The sequence below is a fragment of the Pipistrellus kuhlii genome, unplaced genomic scaffold (assembly GCF_014108245.1).
Source record: "Pipistrellus kuhlii isolate mPipKuh1 unplaced genomic scaffold, mPipKuh1.p scaffold_m20_p_68, whole genome shotgun sequence".
NCBI lineage: Eukaryota > Metazoa > Chordata > Mammalia > Chiroptera > Vespertilionidae > Pipistrellus > Pipistrellus kuhlii.
Window position 1 is genome coordinate 1153005 of NW_023425571.1, and position 23724 is coordinate 1176728.

Here is a 23724-nt window from a genome sequence, read left to right on the forward strand (position 1 = left end):
ACAGTGTACCATTACGATGCGTGTGTTTCCATGTAATAAAGTTTACACGAAAACAAACAGAAAGGGTTGTAACGGCAGGGAATCAGGCTGGGGTGGAGAGGGGGCAAAGGGAAGAAACAAGAAGGCAGAAGGGGGGTACCTGGCGAAGCTGATGAGGGCTGGGGGGGCATTTATAATTTGCTTGGTTTAACTTTTCCATTATAAAAAAGTCTTTACAAGAAGTTAACATAAAAAATCTAGATCGAGACCAAAGACCAAACGCAGACACGGATGGGCCGGGAAGCCCGCTGTGAGAGCCACTCCCGCCCCCCATGCTCAGTCCGCGCCCAGGAAAACCGTGCGCAGGGCGTTCACCCAGGTGGACGTCAGCCTGCCGCCAGCGCACCGGGGGAGGCGCACGCAGGAGCAACCCACCTGCCCAGCCGTCATCGGCGTCCGTGTCCAGGTCGTCCAAGCCCTTGAGGTTCTCGGCGTTGATGATGGTGGGCCGCGGCGCCCGCTCCACCAGCTGCCGGAGCGGGCGGGGCGGGCGGGCCATCCCCAGCCGGCTGTCTTTCCTGAGGGAGAGAAGGGAAGACACTGAACTTAGTCACTACACTATGGAAGCAGAACCGGACACGTCTAAGTAAGTCCTGAACCACCAAGGTCTGTGTGTGCTTAACGTGTAAGCCATCCCATCCCCTTTGGACAGAGACACACGGGAGAGAGGCCCCGCCTGGAGCCTGCCTGGGGCTGCCGCTGCCCGCTCAGTGCCAACACCAGGGCAGCGGCCTCGGCCGTGCCAAAGCTTCCACTGTGCCAGGCATTGAGCCATAGCCCAACCCCTCACCTGGCCGTCCCGTCCCGCACACCGTCCCGCACACCCAGGCACTGTGTCTGCAGAAGGCAGAGCACCGCCACTCAGCCCCTGGGTGTCCGAGACGCCCCGCCCCTCGCCGCTCACCCGTCCTGGTCATTCAGCTGGAACTGCCGGAACGGGACGCGGGGCTCCAGGCGGAGCTGCGGGGGCGGGAAGGAGGCTCGCTCCGCGGTGCCTGGGCTCTCGGAGGACTGCGGCGAACACATCTGGAACAGAACATCCATGAACGGATTTCCAGCAATGACCCCAATTCCTCGTTCCACTCACATTAGGATTTGTGTTGGGAAAAGAAACAGGAACTCTTGGGGTCCCTATTTCACATGCCACCGTCTCCCCATTTCCTTCCTGCTGCTGGGACGCCGGGGCCTGTGTCTGGGGGAACCTGCCTCTTCCTTCCTAAAGAGCGAGGCTGAGGCACGTGGCAGGGAAGGCAGCCGAGGCCCTCGGACCGGGAAGGAGAAAGCGGAGCCTGAATGGAAACCTCCCCGCAGGGCCCGGGGCGAAGCGTGAGGCGGGGGGAGCACCGAAGGTGACCCCACCCCGGGAGGCAGTTCTACTGGGCACGGACCGCTGACTGCGGGGAAACGCACCCTCGGAGACTTACAAAAGCAGGAAGCATGTCGTGGTATGTAGGTGGGTGGTATGCATTCCCCATGAACTGTGAAGCCCCTTTGCGGACAGGCTGCGCCGGGCGGAGAGAGGGGTCCGTAGAGTCGCTGGTGCATGCCGAGGAGGGGGCTCCGTCTCCCGCACTCGCGTTCCTGCTGCCCAGCTCAGTGGGGGCGGCGCTCAGAGACGTGGCAGAAATTATGTTTCGCCCACCGCCCTCCCTCCAGCTGGTCACATCTGGAAAGGGAAAGGGGGCGGAGGGGAGGGAAAGAGGAGGGGGAGGAGGGACTGTATGAGGTTCTGAAGGCCAAGGGACCCCCTGATCCACTGTCAAAGTGGACGATTAAGATGTGTGTCTTTCAATGTAACTAAAACTTAACTCGAAAACAAAGAGGATTTTAAAGGCATGTAATCAGGCAGGGGTGGAGAGTGGGCCTCATTCACCAAAAAGGCCCCCAAAAAACAAAGAGTGAAGAGGAGAGTCCTGGTCACGTGTGTCGGGGAGGTGGGCGGACAGCACTGGCCACACGTGTGCACCTGCTGAGGGAGCCTGGCTGGGAGACAGACGGGGTCGCCAGAAGAGAGGAGGCGAGTGTGCGGTCTTCCCTGGCGGACAGGAGCCCGTCCTCCGAGCGGCACCAGGCAGCCCGGTAGACACAGCCGCGGCTCCTTCCAGACGCCCCAGCCCCGGAGGGCCGGCCCTGCCTGCAGCCCTGGATTTGACCTTAAACCAGAGTGAGTTCTGGCATGTTTCACACTTCGTTTAGCGGTGGCCCCTCTCATCAAGGAGAGTGCCCAGTTTATACAGACGAAGCAGAGCACAGAGACCCTCTGGCTGGAAGGGCCTGGACTGCCACAGGCCTTGGCCCGCCTACCCTGCCCCAGCCGGGGCCTCCTGCAGGGCCCAGGTGGCCTGCGGACCAAGCCATCTTTCTCTATGCTGCTGCCAACTGCAAAGGCAGCAGGTCTGGTGGAATCTCAGGCCCCGGAGACACTGCCAGAGCCACGTGACTGCTGGCTTCAGTTAAGGTGGGTGACACTGAAACACAAAAGGCCCCTGAGTGTGGAAGCCACCACACTGGCTTCAGTCTAACCCTCCAAGCCCCACATATGGCTCGGGTATGCCCTGTCGGGGTCACCTCTCTGGCCATCTGCTTTTTCCTCTTCTCAAAAGAGAGAAAACCCATCCCAGGAGCTCCTCCGCGCTCTGTTTGTAGTCCTATAAAGCAGCTCATCCTAGTCGGACCCAGAACGCTCCCGCTCCTGGCCTGAGAAACTGCAGGACGTCTTCGGAGCAGACGTAGCAACGTGGTGCAGGCCACTGGAAGGCGGCGCGCTGAGGAGAGCTGCATGTGACCATTTCCTCACGGGACTCAGCTCTTAGGGGTTAATCATAAGCAAACACAAGCCCCATATATTTCAAAACCTGATCAAGCACCCTCCCCAGTAACCCCCGCAAAAAAACAAGAGCCATTTCAGAATCTCTGGCTAGAACAGGTAGAAGATCTCATTCCTCAATAACACCTTAGGCCACCGACAGCCTCTAAAACATCACCAGCAAGCAGCACTCCACACCCCTCCCCTCCCTGACCAGACCCGAGGATGGGCCGTGGAGATGAGCGCTGAGCGAGCAACGTAAGGGTTAAAAACAGGGCTTTAAGTTGGCGGGTGGGGAGGTGGAAGTCACTCACACCTTTGACACACTCCCCAAGTGACCCGGATGGCACTGCACTAGGCTTTGGGAGAGCCGCTTCTGAATCAGACACCAATTGGTCCGTGGCCTGGCCATCCTTGCCATGACCACCTGGCATAGCAGAACTTTCTAATGACAGCAGGAAGGCCTGGCCGCCCCAACAACAAGAAAGAAGGGTGGCCGAAGCCGGTTTGGCTCAGTGGGCCTCGGTCTGCGGACTGAAAGGTCCCAGGTTCGATTCCGGTCAAGGGCATGTACCTTGGTTGCGGGCACATCCCTGGTAAGTGGGTGTGCAAGAGGCAGCTGGTCGATGTTTCTTTCTCATTGACGTTTCTAGCTCTCTAACTCTCTCCCTTTTTCTGTTAAAAATCAATAAAGTGTATTTAAAAAAAAAAAAAAAGAAAGAAAGAAAGAAAGAAAGAAGGGTGACCTCCTGACCAGCCTAGGGTTCAAGTCCAGTGAATGCAGAGGTCAGGCAAAGGTCAGCAGCCACGCCTTCCTTGAGGCCCCGCACACTCCTGTCGGAGGGCAGGAAGGTAAGGGAGAGTCTGCATCCCCACGCGTCCGCCCGCACGGGCTGCGGTCACTCACTCTGAGGGCGGAGGCTTGGTCCGGGCCCATACGACAGATCTAAGACGCCCTTTTCTTTGCCAGCCTTGTCCTGCCCTCCAGCTGCTTTCAGCGTCGGAAATTCCTCGGGAGAGAAGGATAAGAGTCGGCTTGAGCCCCTTAAACCTGAAAGAAAACCAGGACTTATGAGCCAGTGAGGTCAGCACCAAGGACCCTCAGCCTCTGCACTCCAAGCACGGAGAGCCACGCCGCCGGTGGGCTCCTCGGGGTGCGTGGCGCCGCGCTGGCGTCAGTGCTGGCAGCGCGCTCTCCGGCTCCCTAAGGACCCCCAGAGGCCAACCCTGATACACCTTCAGAACCAGCACTGCTTCCCCGGGGCCAAGGCCAGGCCCCGAGCAGTGACTCTCAGGTGGGAGGCTCACAAAGCTTTAGGCCAAGATAATCTAGACCAGTGGTCAGCAAACTCATTAGTCCACAGAGCCAAATATCAACAGGACAACGATTGAAATTTCTTTTGAGAGCCAAGTTTTTTAAATTTAAACTACATAGGTAGGTACATTGTTATTAACTTAATTAGGGTACTCCTAAGCTGGCCTTAGCTAAAAACTCAAGGGGCCAAAGAGCCGCATGTGGCTCGCGAGCCGCAGTTTGCTGACCACTGACCTAGACCCAACCGAAATGGTCCGAGAAGGTGAGCGCCGTCCTGCCCACCTCTTCCCACTTACCACCTTCGTGTCCTGCTGGCTTTCCATTCAGCTGTGCCCATGACTTTGGTCCACCTGGCACTGTACTTGTGTTCTGAAAAAGGAAGAGAATTAGAGAGTCCGCCCATCGGCCGGCTGTCTGCTCCCCAAGCAGGTGGAAGGTGTTCTCGGCTGCCCCAGGTCCCACCACGATGCCCACGTGTCCACGGCCACGGGCCGAATGGGATCAGTTCAGGAGCTCCCCTTTCTCAGCAGCATCCAGCTGGCGGGCCCCTCCCAAAGGAAGGTAAGCTACAGCACAGAGCGCCATGAGCAAAACCCATCAGTGACTGGGGTGGGTACCTAATTAAATAGGTGCCCTGCCCATGACCCCTCTCTCAGCCCACCCCCTCCCGCACACACTCACGGCAGGGCTGTCTCTCTAGCGCAGACTGACTGGGAGTGCCCTGAATGCTTGCCATAGTGGCTGCCCATAGGACCACCTGAGGGGACCATGCAGCTCGGGTGGACAGCCCCCACCCCCAGGAGGGGTGCACCTCCAGAGCAGCAGGAAGCAGAGGGGCACCAGGGCCAACCCACAGCCCCCCCTTTGGGGTCTATAAGCAGCCAAACTGGATGAGGTACTACAGGGCCAAGGAGGGGTTACTATTATTGCCCGTGAACTTCACCCCAAGCGAACCTATAGCCTCGGCTGAGGTTTCAGAAAGTGGGAGTCTCTTCTCAGCACCTCTGCCCTGAGAGAAGGCCAGGCAGCAGCTGAGGAGAGCCGAGAGCCGAGCATGGGCAGGGCTGGGCTACCTCAGGCTCCGAGAGTCCCCCACACAATGGCTTTCAAACAGGTGCCCGGTGACTCCCGCCTCTCCAGGGGTGAGGGCCCCCCCGCACCCCCGCACACTCCTGAGCTCCCAAGGCAAGTGAGCTGTGCACCAGGGCTGAAACCAGGCTCCGCAATCTTGTTTAGTTTCAAATTCTGAGAAACACACGGATTCAACGCTATGTGCTCGCAGACCCCGGTGGATTTGGGCCAATGAATATGGCTTTTCTCTTTAATTTCAAAAGTGCAGTTCGGTGTTGTCGGGTGGGATTTCCTTCTGGCAAAGCCATAAACTTCCCCACAGACGGGGACGGCATCTCAGACCTCCACTGCCAGGAGGCACCATAAGACCAAAGTTCGGTAGTTCCTGCTGTTTTCAAGAGTCTGGGGAGTGCTAGGGGTCTTGTCTAGATTTCTTTTGATCTAAAATACTCAACACTTCTCACCTGGGTCCCAGCCACCAGCCAAGCTTGAGCCCTGTGGTCTCTGGGACCCACCTACTCAACGGGCTCAGTGGGCCGAGAGCTCTTGCTCAGCTGAGCCACGCCTTTCTCTTTAGGAAAACATATTAATGCATCAACAGTAAGTGACTACTGCAGCTGGGTAACTCCCAAGGAGGCTCCGAGACACAACCGGTCCCTAGAGACCTCGTTAGAAAGGTTTCCGAGGGCAGTCAATTTGGGGCCTGCTGTCCCTGCTGTCCCCCCAGTCAGGGTGCACGTTAGCATGTTAAAAAGGAGCTTCCAAACGCAGTTTCCCAGCCTTCGCCCTCCATGGCCACTGCAGACTGTCTGCTTACGGCACTGGTCTCCTCGGAGCACAGCTGGAGGTCCGATCCAGCCCGTTATCTACCTGAGCGACTTCACCCCACAGGAGTCACAGACTCCACCTAGGTGCCTGGGTCCCGCTCTGTCTGGGTCTTCTCCATCAGCTTGCGGTTGATATAAGCAAGCCAAGCAAAGCCACCCGTCTCGGTGGCAGCGTTCGGTGGCTCCGACACATGGCCGTTGGGCGGGCGTCTCCAGCACCTACCTCCTGACTGATTGACTGAGTCGGCTTCTGTAAATTGGAGACAGATTTCTGCAAACCCGGCTGCGGCTGCGACTCCGGCGGCTGAGAGGCCGTCGCACTGGAACTAGACAGAGGCAGACACACGGTGAGGCCACGCCGACAAGGCCCCTCTGCATTTCTAAGAGCTGCGGCTGCTCATCAGCGGCTCACTGGGACAAGACCCCTCAGGCCAACAGAGAAAGTACCCTCCCCGGGAGACGCTCACGCTGGCAGACTACCACATCCGCCGCCCACTCGCTGGCATCGACTGGGCAGAACAGGTCTCTGTCTGCAAACACTGAAAGCTCCTGTGAACAATGAAGCCATGGAGGATCTGCCCATGGGGAAACTGAGTCACTGCAGGGAAGGGGCTCCAAGTCCCTTCTTCCTGACCAAGCACTCACGGCTCCTCGGGGCTGACTGCGTTGAAACAGCAGATATAGAAGAATCTTTACCATCTCTTAGCTTGTAAAATACATATGCTCACAGCAAACTAAATTTATAAATATATATAACAGAATCTCTCGTGATCTCATCCTCCAGAGAGAAACTCCAAGCAGTTTTTTCTCAACAATATATTTTTAACACGAGTGGAATAATGCCACTCATACAATTCTGTAACTTGTTTTTTACTTAACATCTTCTCATGACAATACGTGGGGACCTTCCTCTTTCTTTTAATGATACAGCACAAGTGTGAACCATAATTTACAATCTCCGTTTTTTTCTATTAAAGATACAACTGCAATGAACATTTTTGTATGAACACCTTCATACACCTTTGTGTAATTCAGAAGTGTAAATTCTTAGAAATGGAATTGCTGGATCAAAAGATGTGGGTGTTTTTTTAATTTTTTAAAATATATCTTTGTTGATTTCAGAGAGGAAGGGAGAAGGAAAGAGGGATAGAAACATCAATGATGAGAGACAATCATTGATTGGCTGCCTCCTGCACATCCCCCACTGGAGATCAAGCCCACAACCCAGGCCTGTGCCCTTGACCAGAATCAAACCTGGGACCCTTCAGTCCGCAGGCTGACACTCTATCCACTGAGCAAACCGGCTACAGATCAAAAGATGTTTGAAGTTTAAAAGATATTGCCAAACTGCCCTCCAAAAAAAGGTTGCATCAGTTGATAGCCCATAGATAATCTTTACTTTTTAATCCTCACCGGGGGATGTTTTTCCACTGATTCTTAGAGAGAGTGGGATGGAGAGAAGGGGGGGGGGGGATATCAATGTCAGAGATCCATTGATTGGTTGCCTCCCCCACTGGCCCTGACCTGGGAATTGAACCCAAGACCCTTCAGTCTGCAGTCAACACTAACCACTGACTCAAACTGGCCAGGGCTCACAGGTCCTCTGAGAAGGTACAACAAGGGTCCGGAAGGAAGATTTCTGCCGGCTCAGCAGCCTCCAGTCTCTCCTATTCACGCTCTTGCCATCCACTCGCCAGAATCACCCACTGCTGGTGCTTCCCCTGGAAGCTCAGTCCAATCCTACACGACACCAACTCTCCCAAGTTCACTTCATCCAAGTAACTCATCCCCACTCTGACCTTACAAAACGAAGGCCGTCGGTCCTCTCACACGCCCTTCTACCGAGCAGGAGCTTCCCGTGCTGCCTAAGGATTCGTCCCCTCCCACCTCTCACTCCGCCCAGGAGGGCAGCCCCCAGCAGCAGAGAGCCACGGCCTGGCCTGGCGCCTTCCCACACACACACACACATACACACACACACACACACCCGGCAGGCAGCCCCGGCCTGACAGCTGCAGCGCTCTGTGCCAGCCGCGTGCGAACAGGTACTAGGCAGGAGCGGGCTCCGTCCTCTCTACAATTGTCTGCAGCACGGGCATTTCAAGGCCTGTGATGGAATGTGTCATTTCCATTTTTTCTCGAGTTTGCAGTGTCCACCATTTGATTAGAAGATGACAGTAACGGCTGGCACCCGCCACGCACTCCCTCCAGCCAGGCTCTGTGCTCAGGACCTGGCCTGGTGCTCTCATCCATCTCCTGAGACTGCCCCGGCGCCGGGGACTCTTACTTCCCAGGACATGAAGCTCAGAAGCGAATGAAGCTCCAGGTGCCACAGAGCTAACGGCTGCTTAGCTGGCATCCCACACGCCTGTCCGTTACTAAGTCACACTACACCATCAACCAGCACAATGCCCAAGCAACTGTCAGAAAATGTTAGCGTTTAGGTTGCTACTGTGGCTACTGCAGCTTTAAGATCTGGCTATTTGCTCCCTCCCTCCACCCCGCCTGGAGGAACGACAGAAAAGCTTCACAACAGCTTGTGTGGCCGTTCCCGGCGAGCGAGAGGACGCTGCTCAGCAGCTGCTCTGGGTCCCGAGCCTCAGCAGCCGGACCGTGAGGTGCGGGGCAAGAGGTGCAGCTGGGCACCGGGACCAGGCGGCCCACGGAAATGCCGCTGCACTGGCTCCAGAGGCAGAAGAGCCCTGGCCAGTTCGGCTCAGTGGATAGAGCATCGGCCTGCGGACTGAAGGGTCCCGGGTTCGATTCCAGTCAAGGGCATGTACCTTGGTTGCGGGCACATCCCCAGTGGGGGGGGGGGGGGGGGTGTGCAGGAGGCAGCTGATGGATGTTTCTCTCTCATCGATGTTTCTAATCTCTATCCCTTTCCCTTCCTCGGTAAAAAAAATCAATAAATACATATAAATATATAAAAAGAGCAGGAAGACGGCAGGCGGGGAGCGAGAACCGAGGCAGCAGGCCAGCACGGAAGACCTGCCTGGGACTCTCCCATCCCCGCCGCCCGTGCAGGCAGGAGGTGCCGGAGCCGCCTGCCCTCTGCTCTCACCTCTTTGGGTCTTGCTGGTCCTGCTTGTTTGCCCATCCCGTCCCGTCCTTGGGTACTATAACGATGTTGGGGTCGTTTCCTTTGTTTTCAGACTTCAAGCTTGGCAGGTTTGCGGGCGGTGGCATACGCCGGGCTGTGGCAACTTTCCCGAGACTCTGTAAGCCATGTCTAGGAATAACTGCAGGGAGACGGGGGAAACAGACACCGCCGGCGGGTTACAGAAGCAGAGGCCAGACCATTCAGCTGCTCTGACAAACCCCGTGCTCCTGACAAAGGCAGCGGAACAAAGGCGAGGGGCGGCGCGCCAGGGAAATCAATAGCTCTGCCTGGGGGTCACTCTAGTCATTGACAAGCCCTTGGCCAAGGCCTTGGAGGACCCAAAAGCTTCCATCTGCACAGCAGGCAGAAGGCTCGGGAGCTCACGATCTGTGTCAGGGGCCAGGCCCAGCACCCCGGTCCCACACGGTGAGCCCCTCTCTGCAAGGGGAGCTGCTCTGGCCTCGTGACAGCGGGACTGAAAGGACCATGCCTGGGCCGAGACCACGCCAGCCTGGGCATTCATAAAACCCCCAGGGGGAGGGATAGCATCGGCAGGAATTTTCCCACCACGTTCCAGAGTCCTGGAACCATGAAACCTAAACCGGGTGAGTCTAATGCAAATGCAGCTCCATTCTAACCACCAGACTAAAAATACCCCCGGTTTCAGTGAGATAAGAGGAGGGGGAAGCAGCCCCCCAGCAGAGTCAGGGTATGAAATCAGACCTGGGGGAGGGGGGGGAACTGCTTCCCAGAAAGACGGGTGACCACTCCCTGCCCACAGGAAGGACGGCTCCCGAGGTCCTTGCCAGGGGTTTCTCACTGAAGGCAAAGCGGGAAGGTCCGGCCCCACCCCGGTCTTACCTGAGGATCTGATTGCGTCTACTGATTTTCCTTTATACTTATCAAACAGGCTGAGCGTCGAATACTTGCTTTTCCCATCCTTGCCCTTGGTTATTTGCCCCAAACGATCGGACATTGCGATGAAATGTCATCTAGTAAGGAAATTGTTCTCGGCGCCGCCCCAATCTGCCTTTGAAATGGAAAAAAAAAAGTGTCAATCCACCAAACCTCTGACCCAGCGAATAAGTCCTTTAGGGTCATGGATCTCCCTGCAGATCCAGAGAAAGCTGTGGGCTCTCCCCAGAAACCACCCTCACCACGCACAGGCAGCTCTGCTCACGTTCACAGAGCTTTCTGTGGACTTGCTGATCCTGCCATCACCCCCCCCCCCCCCGGAGTGACCCAGCACTGCTCATCCACAGGGAAGGTCAGCTCTGTCCGTGGTGCCTCCGCCTCCCCACGTGACATCAGAAGCACGGCGGGCAGAACAGGCGGCAGGCGCACACCCCACCACGGAGGACAGGCGTCACCAAATCCGAGGGAAGCAACTGAAGGCGGCCCGTCACCCGGAACAGTCGGGTGTGACTTTTCCAAATACAGGACCAGCACCCAGAGAGAAGGCGTGCTCAGGCCTCAAGAGCGGGCTCCCTGAGCTGCAGGCGTGGAAACCAGAAGCCAGTCTCCCAGAAGGCTGGAGTCCGCGAAACTGCAGCCTTTAGACGCGACAAAGGACTGAGAAGGTTTCCGAACATCAAGAAATCACTGTCTTGCTCCCATTTGGTATTTCTGATGCTCCCCCCAAACCCAAAGGTACAAATGACATTCATAGTACAACTATTTCAGATCCAGAAGCAATTACTCAAAATCACAGTTCTAAACCAGCGGTGCCAAAACATCTCCTTCTCCAGAAAACCCAAGCACATTCAGGTGAAATCATGGCTGCTGTTCAGCTTCAAGGCCATTAACTGTGGAAATAAAGACTCCCTCCAGCATAGCCCGCGTGGCTCAGGGGCTGAGCATCAGGGGCTGGTCAGAGCCCACGCCTGGGCTACAGGCTCGAACCCGTGTGGGGCATGCAGGAGGCAGCCCATCAATGATTCCCTCTCATCAGTGATGCTTCTATCTCTCCCTTTCCCTTCCTCTCCGAAATCAATAAAAATATTAAAGAGAAATAAAAGAAAAAGTCTTAAAACAAGCCCTTTCAAAGGTCCCCATCCCGGGAGAGGCCAAAAGCTCTAGCAGGGGGACAAACAGAAGCCACCAAAAGGCACGGGGGAGGGAGGGGTGTCAGAACAGAAATGCGCCTTTTATCCACCAGGAGGGGGTAGCCATGGGCTCTGCAGGGCTGCTCAGGAAGCACTTCCTTCTCCTACAACAAAGTGGGGTGTTTTCATCCTCAGAACCCGGAACATGTCACGGCCACGGTCAAAGGCATTGGGCAGGTGTGACTACACTCGGGGTCTGAGACGGGGAGAGGATCCTGGATTATCCAGGTGGCCCGATGGCATCACAGGGTCCTTAGAAGAGGAGGCGGGAGGGGGGTCGCCACGTGGCAGTGGGTGATGCGCTTTAGGATGGCAGAGGCCGCGGGCAGAGGAGGGGCCTCCAGAAGCCGGAAAAGAAAGTAAACAGACTCGCCGGAGCCTCCAGAGGAGCACGGTGTGTGGACACCCTGAGACGAAGGAACGGCCAGAGAACCAGCTGTGTGTTTTATGTCCCTGATGTGCGGTGATGTCCATAGCAACAAGAGAAAGCTAATACGCTCGTTTATTCAACAAATTTGTTGTTGTTGTCAATCAGCACCTCAGGATATTTTTCCATTGATTTTTTTTTTTTTGGGGGGGGGGGAGAACTGAAGAGGTAAAGACAGAAACATCGATGTGAGAGAAACACATCAATTGGTTGCCTCCTGCATGAGCCCCGACCAGGGCCTGGGCTGAGGAAGAGCCTGCAACCAAGGCACCTGCCCTTGACCAGAATCGAACCCGGGACCCTTTGGTCTGCAGGCTGTCGCTCTTTATACTGAGCCAAACTGGCAGGGCTATTCAACATATTTTTCTTATGGGCCTGGGATATGTACATCAGAGGACAAGCTGGACACACCCCCAGCTTACAACGTCCAGCCCACAGAAGTGAGGGGCCCACCCACAGTCAACGGGGCTAATTACAAGCAGCATGTTCTGGAATCTTTCACTCTGGCACAATGATGAAAAATGCTCAACTGCAGCTACCTCTGGGCTCTCCCCAGCCACAGCTTTCACCCGACCATTGGCCTCCAAACATTTCTAAATAAAACCAGGGGTGCCTCCTTCCCACCACACCCCTCATAGGACTGCAGGTTGAGCGTCATTAATTTATATCCACATGGCTAGTTCTTACTAAATTAAACACCAAATTGGCAAAGGCAAGAGAAGGCAAAATCCTTTACCAGCCATTCCAGATCACCAAATTTCCACATTAAATGCTATCATGCGTGATTGCTAAAAGTCCAGTGTCTGTGATTCTGAGACTTGACCAGAAAGCACTTGCTGAAAAGGCTCCTTAAAATCCAAGTCCAAACTCCACTCCGGCCAGTGCGAATTCCCTCAGGCTCCGCCCAGGCAGAGGCCAGACTGGACAGACAGCTCAGTGTCTTCCTGCGAACAGACCTCCTCCGAGAACTCCCCGGTCCAGGCTGGCCACCACGGCGCTGGCCCACTGAACAAGAGAAAGAGGAGGAAGCTGGCCAACAGGAGCAGCCCTCCGGGGAAGTCAGACTGTCTGGGAGGTGTGAGGTGCTTGCACCTGTCCTCTCAGCAGACCAGTTACCAAGCAGGAACTGATCACCTACTGTGTTCAGACGAAAAGCTCCCATCAGAGGCTCAACAGAGGGGCTCAGGACACCAGACGGGGTCACACTGCACAAAGGTCCGCACTAACCTGCAGGAACGATTTCCTTAGAGAGACCCCTCACCCCCAATTTCTTAACCGAGTTCTGCACTAGTTGGACACACGACTGGCTTCTCTGGGCCTCGGTTTCCCCGTCAAAAACTAGATTCCAAACGTGCCAGCCAGTTCCAAATGCTTCAGTCAAAGCAGCGTCTCAGGACTGCTGGGGCTGGGTCCTACATTCCTACAAGCCTGGTGCTGCCAGCCAGTGCCACTGAGTCACCATTGCTACGGCAACAGCGCGTGGGGGAGGAGCTGATACTTGTTCATCTTAACCTTCCACAGCTAGGCGGAGGTCTTCCCGCCCAGCTTCCCCTGGGGCAGCGATTGGCCAGTTAGTCAGCCCCCCGAGGAACAGACCCCAGGCCCACAAAGCACGTACGCAGCTAACAGACTCACGCAGCTAACAGACTCACGCCGGCCTGTCACGAAGCCAGACTTCACTGGACCCAAATTCAAAACGCAGATACCATCACCCGGTTCCCCCCAATTGTATGCAGTGTCGTACAGGGGCCTCGCCCAGCCCACACCCATCTGGCTACCCCGCTTACCCCGCTGGTTTCCACAAACATCAGGCCAGGAGCACTGCCTGTCAGCAGGGACTTAGCTTCCAAAGACCTGCTGGATTTCTGTCTGGCTCCTCCCCTATCCCCCCCCCCCCCCTCTCTCTCTCACACACACACACACTCCACTCGTGGCCCAGGCGGAAAGAAGTGCAGCAAAGAGCAGGCGGCAGGGTGAGTCAGGAGCGTGGAGGTGAGAGAGGGCATTTCTCTGCTTTCTCCGGGTCAGAGGAGCTTTCTCCGGGTCAGAGGAGCTTTCTCCGGGTCAGAGGCCAGCTCCTGCCAGTGTGACTCACGCCCGAGAGCTGGCGGAGGCGCCGGTGCTCAGGGCAGGCACAGACCCAGCCTGCCTCCCGTGCAGGCGGCTTTCCCTCTCTGTTGTAGGCAGCGGAGTCCATGTGTGGTTTCCCTCCAGCAAAACCTCACTGGGACCCACGGTGTCACACAAACACATGTGAGCCACATGTGCCGGCCTGGGAGTCCGCCTGCGTGCAACCCTCCCTGCCACCCCCCCTTCCGGAGGCACTGCCGGGGCAGAGCATGTGGAAATGGTGGCCTGGGAGAAAATGCCGCCACTCGGCAGGGGACACACCTAAAACCCAGCGCAGGCAGCTTTGGGGAGGGAAGAGAAGGACATTTAAGAAGTTTCAGGTCTGCGTGTTCTGGCAAGTCACGTAAAGACCTGCTGAGAGGGGCAGGCCTCCTTCCCAGAGAGGCACTCACACCAGCCGCCCCCAGACAGCAGTCCACCTGCCCAACAGGTTGCGGGATTGCCAGCTCGCTGTCCCCCACCCCCACCCCAACCCCGAGAAAATCGCCTGCACTCCACCTTATCGAAAGCCATTTCCGGTACAGGATTCATTTCACTCTGGCTTGGGCACCAGCCAGTGTCAGCCACCCAGCCAGACAGGGCGGCCTTGGGATGGCAGTCATTCCCTGGGGAGCCACTGCGGCCACCCATTCAGGCTATCAAAGTGGCCTCCAGCATTCCTGAGATCCAGGCCCCCTGCTGAGCACCCACACCTCACTGAGGACCCCTCACAACAGTTCTTTCTGGAAAACACTATGTCATCAGCCTGCTTTACAGAGACGGACACTAAGATGCAGTCAGAATATAGAAGTACCTCGTCCAAGGTCACGGGACTACCTTGTGTTGGGCTTTACGCCCAGGGAGGACATGACCAGGCCTAGACCTCGTGCCCAGAGGACCCAACTCCAGGCTGCTGCTGCTTATCTTGCGGGGGGGAGGCCCACAGACAGGAAAGAGGCGCACTGGCTCTGGAATAAGTCACCCCAGGCGGGAGGCAGCCCCTGGCCAGCTGCACAGAAGTCTCCTTTATCCCAATGCTGCCAGCAGCCAGCTCTTCACAGGTCTCCTGGTCCCAGTAACATTGACCAAAAACCTCTCCTGTTTCCCATGTGCTCCGCCACCCTCAGGACGCAGGACGCGATCCCACGCGGTCCGTTCCTCAGTCACCAATGCTGACAAGGACCACTGCGTGCTCCGGCCCGCACCTGCCTTCCAGCCACAGTCAGTCCAGGGGAAGACCCACCATCCGCAAAACTGAGTTCAGCATGGTGCGACAGCTGGGGCTGGGTCGTACATTCCTACAAGCCTGGTGCTGCCAGCTCTACCAGCACTTCCTGCAAAGGGCCGGAGGGTGTGCACTGCTGGCCACAGGGCAGCACAAGCCCCGGCCAGAGCACGGGAGCAAGGCAGGCGGGTGTGTGGACAGAGGGATGGAAAGATCCTGCCGCCAGACTGCACGCCGAGCAGCCCGGCCAGCGCCCGGGGGCAGCCAGTGGGTCAGGAAGACGTGGCCATTAGACAGCACACTGGTGTGTCTCACTCGAAACGTCAAGGACCATCAGCATGAGGTGCGGTGCGGGATCAATCACCAAGTCCCTCCTTCCCCGGCACGCCGGGCCTGGCACACAGCACCTGACAGTAAGGCAGGTGCCACACACACCCACACGCTCAGACGTCCACGGCCCGCACGGCGTGCCCGACGTGCTGCTCGCTGCTGGCTGCGCAGACACCAAACACTAGTCCTCACCGTGGGCTCTACCAGCACTTCCCGCAAAGGGCCAGAGGGTGTGCACTGCTGGCCACAGGGCTCCCTGGCCACGCCTGTCTGCCCCCGATGCCGCCGTGACCAGACACAGGTGGCTATCCTACACCCTCCTGCACGGAGGGAGGCTGGGCCGGCGGGGTGGGCTGCAGTTTGCTGGCCTTTATGAAGGGGAAGCGGGTGTGGAAGGAGCATGTTACCACACCATGACTGCCACAGAAAGGCTGCCCCTGGGCACCAGACGGAGCGGGTAGGGCCAGGTGGGGAACCCGAGCTGGGTCTTGCAGGAGGACTGATGCTGCCTCACTCCCATCCCCTACTCTCCACCCCCCAACCCCCATACCTGCACCCACACTTGAGCTGTCAGAGGCTCCCAACAGGCACCACGCAGAGACGCGGGCTGCCTCTGGAGAAGCCGAGCACCCACTTCCCCACGCCCCGGCAGCCAGGCGCGGCCATCTGGAGCTGGAGCCAGGCCCGTGGCAGCACAGACAGCCCTTCTACCCGCAGAAGCCCGGCTTTAGGAAAGGTACGTGGTGGCCCTGCAGACTGCACAAAGCCCACCCCGTCCAAGAACCAGCTGCCTGAAAACTGGGCAGGCTGGGGCCAAGGGGAGGAAGCGGGGCTCGGTAACCCAGCGCTCCTCACGGCAGCCACCAGCCACCACAGGAGGCCACGCCCCCCGAGGAGGCAGCACCTTTGGGAGCAACAGAAATTCAGAATCAGAAACAGGCCTGTCCTGTGGGACCAAAGCACTCCTCACCCCAACCTCCTGCAAGTCCCATCCCGCCTCCCTGACCAGTCGGCTCCCCTGCCCGTCCTCCGTCCTCCGTCCTCCTTGGCAGGAATGGAGCCACAGAACCTGCCCACACACCGGCCATGTCCTCCCACTGCTCCAGGGTCAGGCCGAGCCCTCTGGCCGGACACACTGGCCCCAAACCGCCACCCAGTCTCATGCCTACCCCGCCCCCTCCGCTCTCCAAATCTCACCTCTGCCCCACAGACTGCAGGCCTGTGTCCTCGGGGCCAAACACAGAGGAGACGGTTGGTCACCTCACGGGGTAGCGGGAATACAGGAGAACAAATGCAACAGCGGTGGCCGGTGCCCGCCCGCCCTGGAAGGCTCGCTACCACGCAGTAATCACCCAGGCTCCGTGCGCCTCTCAGCTGCCCGTCCCACTGTCACCTGACCACAGCTCAGCCCTCCGACTGCTGCCCAGCAGGGAGCCTCGGGTTCCCGCACACCCCGCTTCCACCTCTGGTCCAGGCCCCACACGGCGTATTGAGCTTGAGGGCTCCGATGCAGGGCGCAGACATTCAGAACAGTGAGCAGGTGCCGAGGATCCGTCAGTGCACCCCTTAATCATTCCCAGGAATTCTCAGAAACCCTCCTGAGCTGAGCTCCCCGGGGCCCCATGGTCACCACCACCAAGCCGCCCGTTTCAGGCTCCCCTCGGCACCCCAGCACGGCTCTCGGAGCAGCCCCCAGGGGTCCCATGGAGGAGGGGGACGAGCCCGCTCACTGGGTTTCCCCAACAAAGCGTTTCAGTTACAAAGGAACAGATGCTTGACAGAGAAAAGCTGCGAAACAAAACCAGGGAAAGCCCCGAACCGCCCGGCCACACAGGCTCCGCACGGGACAGGCCTCCGTGGGCCGGGGCCGCAGGCTCGCCGCCGCCTCCTGTGCTCGCTGCTCCGCGGTGCTCCCCGTTTCAAAGGAGGTCAGCAGTGAAGGTCACACAGCACTGGACGTGGTTCTAAATGGATTTGCTACTGTTTATAAAATTGTGACGATGGCTTTCAGGAGAGCTGAGAGGAGACGGCGGGCGGGCAGAGGCAGAGGCGGCGGCAGCACCACGCGGGTGCCCACAGGAATGATGTCATCGGGAGCAGCGGGCTCTGGGCACCAAGGACAACTTGGTAGGCAGCCTTTCGTTCCGTCAGGAGCCAGTCTTCCCTCCACCTTCCCACACTCAAGTCCTCACCGACGGGCTGCCCTCCCTCCACCAGTGGCAGCCGCTGCTGCCCACCTACCCGCAAACCGCCTGAGCCAACCAGCCTCGCCCAGGGCGACGGCAGGAGCCAGGGCTCCCGCGGCCTCGGCCCCTTGGTCAGCTGTCTTACTCCGTGGGGACAGGATGTGTGCAGAGGCTGCTGGCAGGACAGAGACCACGGCCACACGTGTGACCAGACACCGCAGCCGAGAGAAGATTCCAGAGGCTGCTCCTGCCCTGCAGGCCCCTCCCTTCTCAAGAGCTGCTGAGGGGAAGGAGGGAGTCACTCTCCATCTCTATAATAAAAAAGCACAGTATGCTAATCAGACTGGCTGCGAGGGAAGCAGGAGCAGGCAGCCAGGGGAGGAGGGTACACCGGCCTGGAGTGTCCTGGTCCATATGGAGCTGGGGGCTAAGGACCAGACGGCCCGCCGCCCGGGCACCTCGCACCCTCTCCAGCAAATGGCAGCTCTAGCTGACACGAGAAAGGAGCATGCCTGATCATGTGAGAAAAGTGGCCGAGCAGCGTAATCAGCACACATAACACGACTGCTCAAACACGTGCATAAATGTGGACACACATCCCAGGAATGGCCTTGATTCAACTCCACTCATTCATAAACACTGATTAGAATTCAGAGGGTCCTGAGTAAGCAAGACAGGACCACAGGCATCTATGCCTCACCCTTCCAAACCCCTCAAATGAAAATAAGCCCTGGCCAGTTCGGCTCAGTGGACAGAGTGTCGGCCTGCGGACTGAAGTGTCCCGGATTCAGTTCCGGTCACGGGCATAAACTTGGGTTGCGGGCTCGATCCCCAGTAGGAGGCATGCAGGAGGCAGCTGATCAATGATTCTCGGTCACCATTGATGTTTCCATCTTCCTCCTTCTCCCTTCCTCTCTGAAATCAATAAAAATATTTTTTGAATGAAAATAAACAATAAAAAGAACCCAAAAGCCAGGGCTGATGTGGGCGGGGCAGATAAAGAACAGGCAGGAGCGGCAGTGGGTGTGGCAGCCTGGAGGCCCTGCAATCTGAGGGCTGCAGACCACAGGGCTGTGAGAGCAGAGCTGTGAGCCGGAAGGTGGGAATGGAGGTGGGAGGCGGGAAGGGGCTGCACCTGCCAGCTGGCCTCCCGCCTCTCCTTCTGGATAAATAAAACGGGATGAGTCTGGGCTGGAGAACACCGGGGTCAAAGAGGATGGGGTGAGGAAAGCAGCTAGAGAGAGAAGCAAAGTAAAACTGGAGTAACCAGTCCCGGCAGGCGCAGGCCCCTCTGCTGCTGGCCTCCCAGGAAGGCGGGAGACAGACACAGCTCTTGCCTCTGTCCCGCCTCGCCCAGGGCAAAGGCAGGGTCTGCTCTTGAAAACCTTTACAGACACCAGAGGCTCAGGAATAAAAGCCAGCCTCCCAGTTCCCAGTCAGCTGTGTGTGCCCAAGACCAGAGACTTCTGAGGCCTCAACGAGAAGACGGACCAAGGAAACAAAGAGCCGAGAGGAAAGGGACAGCGCCAAAAACAAGTTCACAAAGTAATGAACCAGTCTCCGCAGAAAACCCAGGCGATACAGACGCATTTTTCCCTTAAGGGACCATCCGGAACCAGAACGTGAGCCCAAGCCCTGGAATCTCAGGCTGAGCATAAGCAAACCAAGCAGAGCCCAGTTGCGGGCACGCTATGGGCACCGACAGTGCTCCTGAAAGAGTCGTGAGAAGCTCGGAAATCTGACAACTCACAGTCCACAGCAATCTCGGACACCTGGCGACTAGGGGGGCACCTGGAACAAGGAAGGGCATCGGGAGAAAAGGAAGGAAATCCCAATAAGGCGCAGACGTTAGTTCATAACGACGCATCAGATTGGTTGGTTAGCTGGGACATACACTGAGTGGACAGATTATGATCTGGACACTCAGTGTATATCCTATCTAATAAAAGGCTAACACGCAAATTGTCCCCTCCACCAGGAGTTTGACCAGCAGGCAGGCCAGCCAACTGCCCATGTCTCCTCCCCTGGCCAGGCTGGCCGGACCCCACCCATGCACGAATTCATGCACCGGGCCTCTAAAATATATATATTAATCAGGCCACTCAGTGTCTATACACAATAACGTTAAGATCTGCATGGTGGGGGAGACTGGGAGAAGGGCATACAGGAACTCCAACTTTCCTGTAAATCCAAACTGTTCTAAATCGACGGAACAAATGGAGCTGCTGTTTAAGGCAGCTTCAAACAGGTGCTGATGCTTGGTACTCCAGTCTCCCAACTGATACACACGGGGTCCAGGAAACAATGGGCCCAGCAGGGGAGCAAACACAAGTCCCAGAATGACAACCCAGGAAGCCCAAGAGGGCAGCGGCTGCCCCTCAGGCAGAAGTGCCGTCCAGGCAGGAGAGCTGGGGCCGGGCTCCACAGTGGGAGGCGCTGAGAGCTTCTCCAACGTGGCTGCGCCCTCAGAAAACAGCGTTTGTTGAGCTTTACTGGAGCACATGTAAAATGTAGAGGACACAGTTTTATGCAGTTGAATTCATCCACCTTTTCTATTTTGGTAGTGTCCTGTTTAAGGAATTTTGTCTTCTACAAGGCGGTAACGAGATCCTCCGATGTTTTCTTCTGGCCGCTTTGTTGTTTGTTTCCTGTGTGGCTCTGTCTGCTCACAGTGCTTGTGAATGAGGGAGATTCCCCACACGGAGAATCTAACATCCCCAGCACTGTGTGAAGAGACCATCTTTTCCCTGTCACGTGACACCTTTGTCATGAACTGAGTGACTGCTTGTGTGCGGTCTGTTCCGGGGCCTCTGCTCCATGCTCTCGGCCTGCCTGTCGGCCCGCGGCCCGCGCCACACCGCGCCAATGGCTGTGGCTGCTGGGAAACCCTGACATCTCGTAGGACACGTCCCGCAGCTTTGCTCTTCCCCTGGCAACGCCTGGACTGTCCTTGGCCCTTTCATGTCATTCCAATTTCAGAATCAGTTTGTCAATTCCCAAACAAAACGACAAAGAAAGGCCTGCTGGGAGTGTGACTGAAATTACACGGACTCTCGAGATCATTTCTAGGGAAAACCACCATCTTTACAAAGCCAGTGCCAGTGTGTGTGTGCAGCAAGCACATGCCACGTGTGCCACAGCTGGCCATGTCACCCGGTACAATCACTGAAAAACCCAGGAACTCCATTCCTACACTCACACCCAATGCACCCAACACAACACGTGCATCCAGGGCCGGGTGCGAGAATGAGCAGCTCAAAAAGAAACAAGCTACAAAGCCACCGCTGGCCGGAGGAATGAAAATTGTGCACACAGGGAATGCTATTCCAGAACAAATAAATGTACACACAACTACAGGGGTGAAACTCACAAATATAACATTTCATAAAGAGCCAGGCACAGCCCTGGCTGGTTTGGTTCTGTGAATGGAGAGCCAGTGGACTGATGGGTCCCTGGTTCAAGTCCAGTCAAGGGCACATGCCCGGGTTGTAGGCTCGATCCCCCGAATTCCACCCCCCCTCCCCACCCCATAGGCCAGGAGGCAGCCAATCAATGATTCTCTCATCGTTGATGTTTCTATCTCTCCCTTCCTCTCTGAAATCAATAAAAATATATTTTAAAAAAAAAAAAGTCACAAAAGATTAGGTTGTAGGCTCAATCCCCTTCCCTGGAGGCAACTATTCAATGTCTCTCTCTCACATCGATGTTTCTCTCTGTCTCTCCCTCTCACTCTCTTAAAAATCAATGGAAAAATATCCTTGGGTGAGGATTAACAAATGAAAAGAAAGATATGGCATAAAGCTCTATTTCAGTTTCTCCTTCCTTTTCTACCTCCAAATAATGGTGAATTAGCAAGTGAGAAGTACTCTGCAAATGCCACTAAAACCTAGGTCTGTACTGTAAAATCTGATTTGGTAGAGAACAGAAATTGGAGATGGCATTTGTAATGGCCTGTTCCTTGTAACCAAATCAACAGCGTTTCCTGAAGGCCACTGACCCGGAGCCAGGTGATTCAATCGGCCGATTCATGTGAGCCACTGGGCCCGGCACCAGGACGGACATCGGGACGGCTCCTGGCAGGGGAAGCTCTTGCCAGGAAAGAGCCAATAATGCACCGCACCCAGTCCTGGCCCTGAACGCTCCCCATTAAGTTATACGGTAGTTATCTTTGTTACTAACACGTAACACCAAACACATTCGCTGTAACAGTGCAAGTGATACAGACAAGTCAATCCAACTCAAAAAGTAACCGCTGCCTTGATGGATGACCTCTGCCCTTTCTCAGCTCGCATAAACCTGTCATAGTTTGTAGTCTTCAATTTTTATCCTATAAACGTGGAAATCACCCTATGCTGCAGCTGTACACACTGTACTGTTAAACAGCAAACCCTGTTGTAACTACGTGACAGCTCACAACGCCTCCTCCTCCTAACGTGACCCCGGCCAGCTTTCCAGGAAAGGCACGCTGAGGCCTTCTTGGCGTCACACAGGACTCCCTCTGCAGGTGCCACACCCACCAGGCCCTACGGACATGCCCATTACCCCGTGTGCACCGGACAGGAATGCCACCACCCACCCGTCCTGCATGTTCCACTGGGACCAGCATTTCGATGAAGCACATTTGTGGTCTGTGTGCGAAGGACTGGAAGGCAGGAGGCGGCCAGAGAAGGGGCGCGGAGAGTGACCCTCCAGGCCCGCGGCTTCCATCAGGTCAGTTAGCAGGAGGCAGGAGCCCTTCGGCAGCAAATGCTGGGGGACACAGCTCAGCCCGCTGGCCAAGGAGCAGAGCCGCTTCCCGCCAGCCTCCTCCACCCGCCCCGTCAGCCTGAGGCGGGAGAGGCGCAGAGGCTGCCAGCAGCCCCAGGAGACGCCTTGGTAACCAGCAGGCCCCCGGGCCCGCCTCCCCGTGCTCGTGAGGAACTCCCCGGCTGCCGAGGCCGGCACAGCCGGGCAGAGGCTCCTGCTACCACTGCGGGGGCTGTCCTTACTGCCCACCTCCTCTTCCAGACCAGGCCATGGAGGCCCAGAGCGCGCGCAACAGGCCAAGGTCACTGCGGCCTCAGCGCTCGGGCACAGCCTCTCCAGCGAGCCGTGCACAGGCTGTCTGCTTACACAGAGATGGCTTCTCGTCAGCGCAGCCCACAATCCACACACTCTGGTGAAAAGAAATCCAAGTGGACTGAAGACAGGGAGGTGCAATGGGCTGAGCTGGTTTAAACCATCTCCCAGAGAGCAAGTCTGCGGCTCTTCACCCTCCAAGCCTCAGGCGCAGAGGAAAACCAGAAGACCACCAGTCAGGCAAGACCAGGGCTTACTAACCAAAAGAGCCCAGAGATAAAGGCCAGGTGTGCCCCTCGGGCCTTCACAAGCATGCCGACCGCCTGCAGCACGCGGATCAGAAGCGCGCCCTCACTGCAAACCACCAACCTCTTCACCGGCGTTTAGACTGAACCAGCAGCACCGAGACCTCTCTCCTGCCGACAGGGCTACTCTCAGGACCCCGTGACCCCTCCCTTCACCCCACCAAGTTCACACACAGAGCACACAGCCCCCCTTGCCGTGCACCCGGCTCCCTGTCAATACCAAACGGTTAGCTTCCAGATCCTCGGAGAGCAGCCCTCGCCGGTTAAATCTGCCCTTTGCCACGGCTAAGGATTACCGATAGGATGTCGGTATTTCCAGGGTGGGCACAGAATAGCAAGGGTCTTTTTTCCCCTGAAGAGGACAGGAGAGGCCCAAAGTGATGCTGGAGACCCGTATGTAAGATGCTCTTTTCGTATGCCTAGAAACATACCTGTTTTCCAGTGTCACTTCAGGTTTTAAAGCTCATATGCAGAGTTAAAACATTCCCACCAGTAGAAAACTACACTTTTCAAGCCGGTACTAACTCTTGAACTGAGAAAAAGGCCTAGCAGGCAGGCAGGAAGGGCTTCCGCTTCCTGCGCTGGGTTCTGCGCGCCGGGTCTGCGGGAACAGGCCCGCGCCGCTGTTATTGTCTCAGGCCTTGCTAAGCTGAGCAGCATGGAGTCCACACCTCGTGCGGCTCCGGCCTGCCAGGCCGCCCTGCCCGGCCGCTGGAACCGTGCCACCAGCAGAGCCAGCCGAGCAGGCCCCCCTCCCGGCCTGAACAGGAAACAGGCTCACGGGGCAAACATGCTCGTTCACAGGCCCGCTGCGTGGG

The 23724-nt window shown here is 56.9% G+C and overlaps 1 protein-coding gene across 13 annotated transcripts in view; it reads right to left on the reverse strand.

Annotated features, from left to right (window-relative positions):
* The window catches only part of PRRC2B (proline rich coiled-coil 2B), a 66361-nt gene that overhangs the window by 34753 nt on the left and 7884 nt on the right, over nucleotides 1-23724 (reverse strand). For all 13 annotated transcript variants that reach the window (XM_045575150.1, XM_045575151.1, XM_045575153.1 and 10 more), the window contains exons 2-9: nucleotides 10023-10191; nucleotides 9123-9300; nucleotides 6282-6384; nucleotides 4457-4529; nucleotides 3753-3896; nucleotides 1464-1705; nucleotides 944-1065; nucleotides 415-557 (exon numbers count right to left, since the gene is read on the reverse strand). In XM_045575150.1, the coding sequence (XP_045431106.1) occupies nucleotides 415-557; nucleotides 944-1065; nucleotides 1464-1705; nucleotides 3753-3896; nucleotides 4457-4529; nucleotides 6282-6384; nucleotides 9123-9300; nucleotides 10023-10137 (1120 nt within the window). In that variant the 5' untranslated portion in view covers nucleotides 10138-10191. The remainder of the gene's footprint in view (nucleotides 1-414; nucleotides 558-943; nucleotides 1066-1463; nucleotides 1706-3752; nucleotides 3897-4456; nucleotides 4530-6281; nucleotides 6385-9122; nucleotides 9301-10022; nucleotides 10192-23724) is intronic.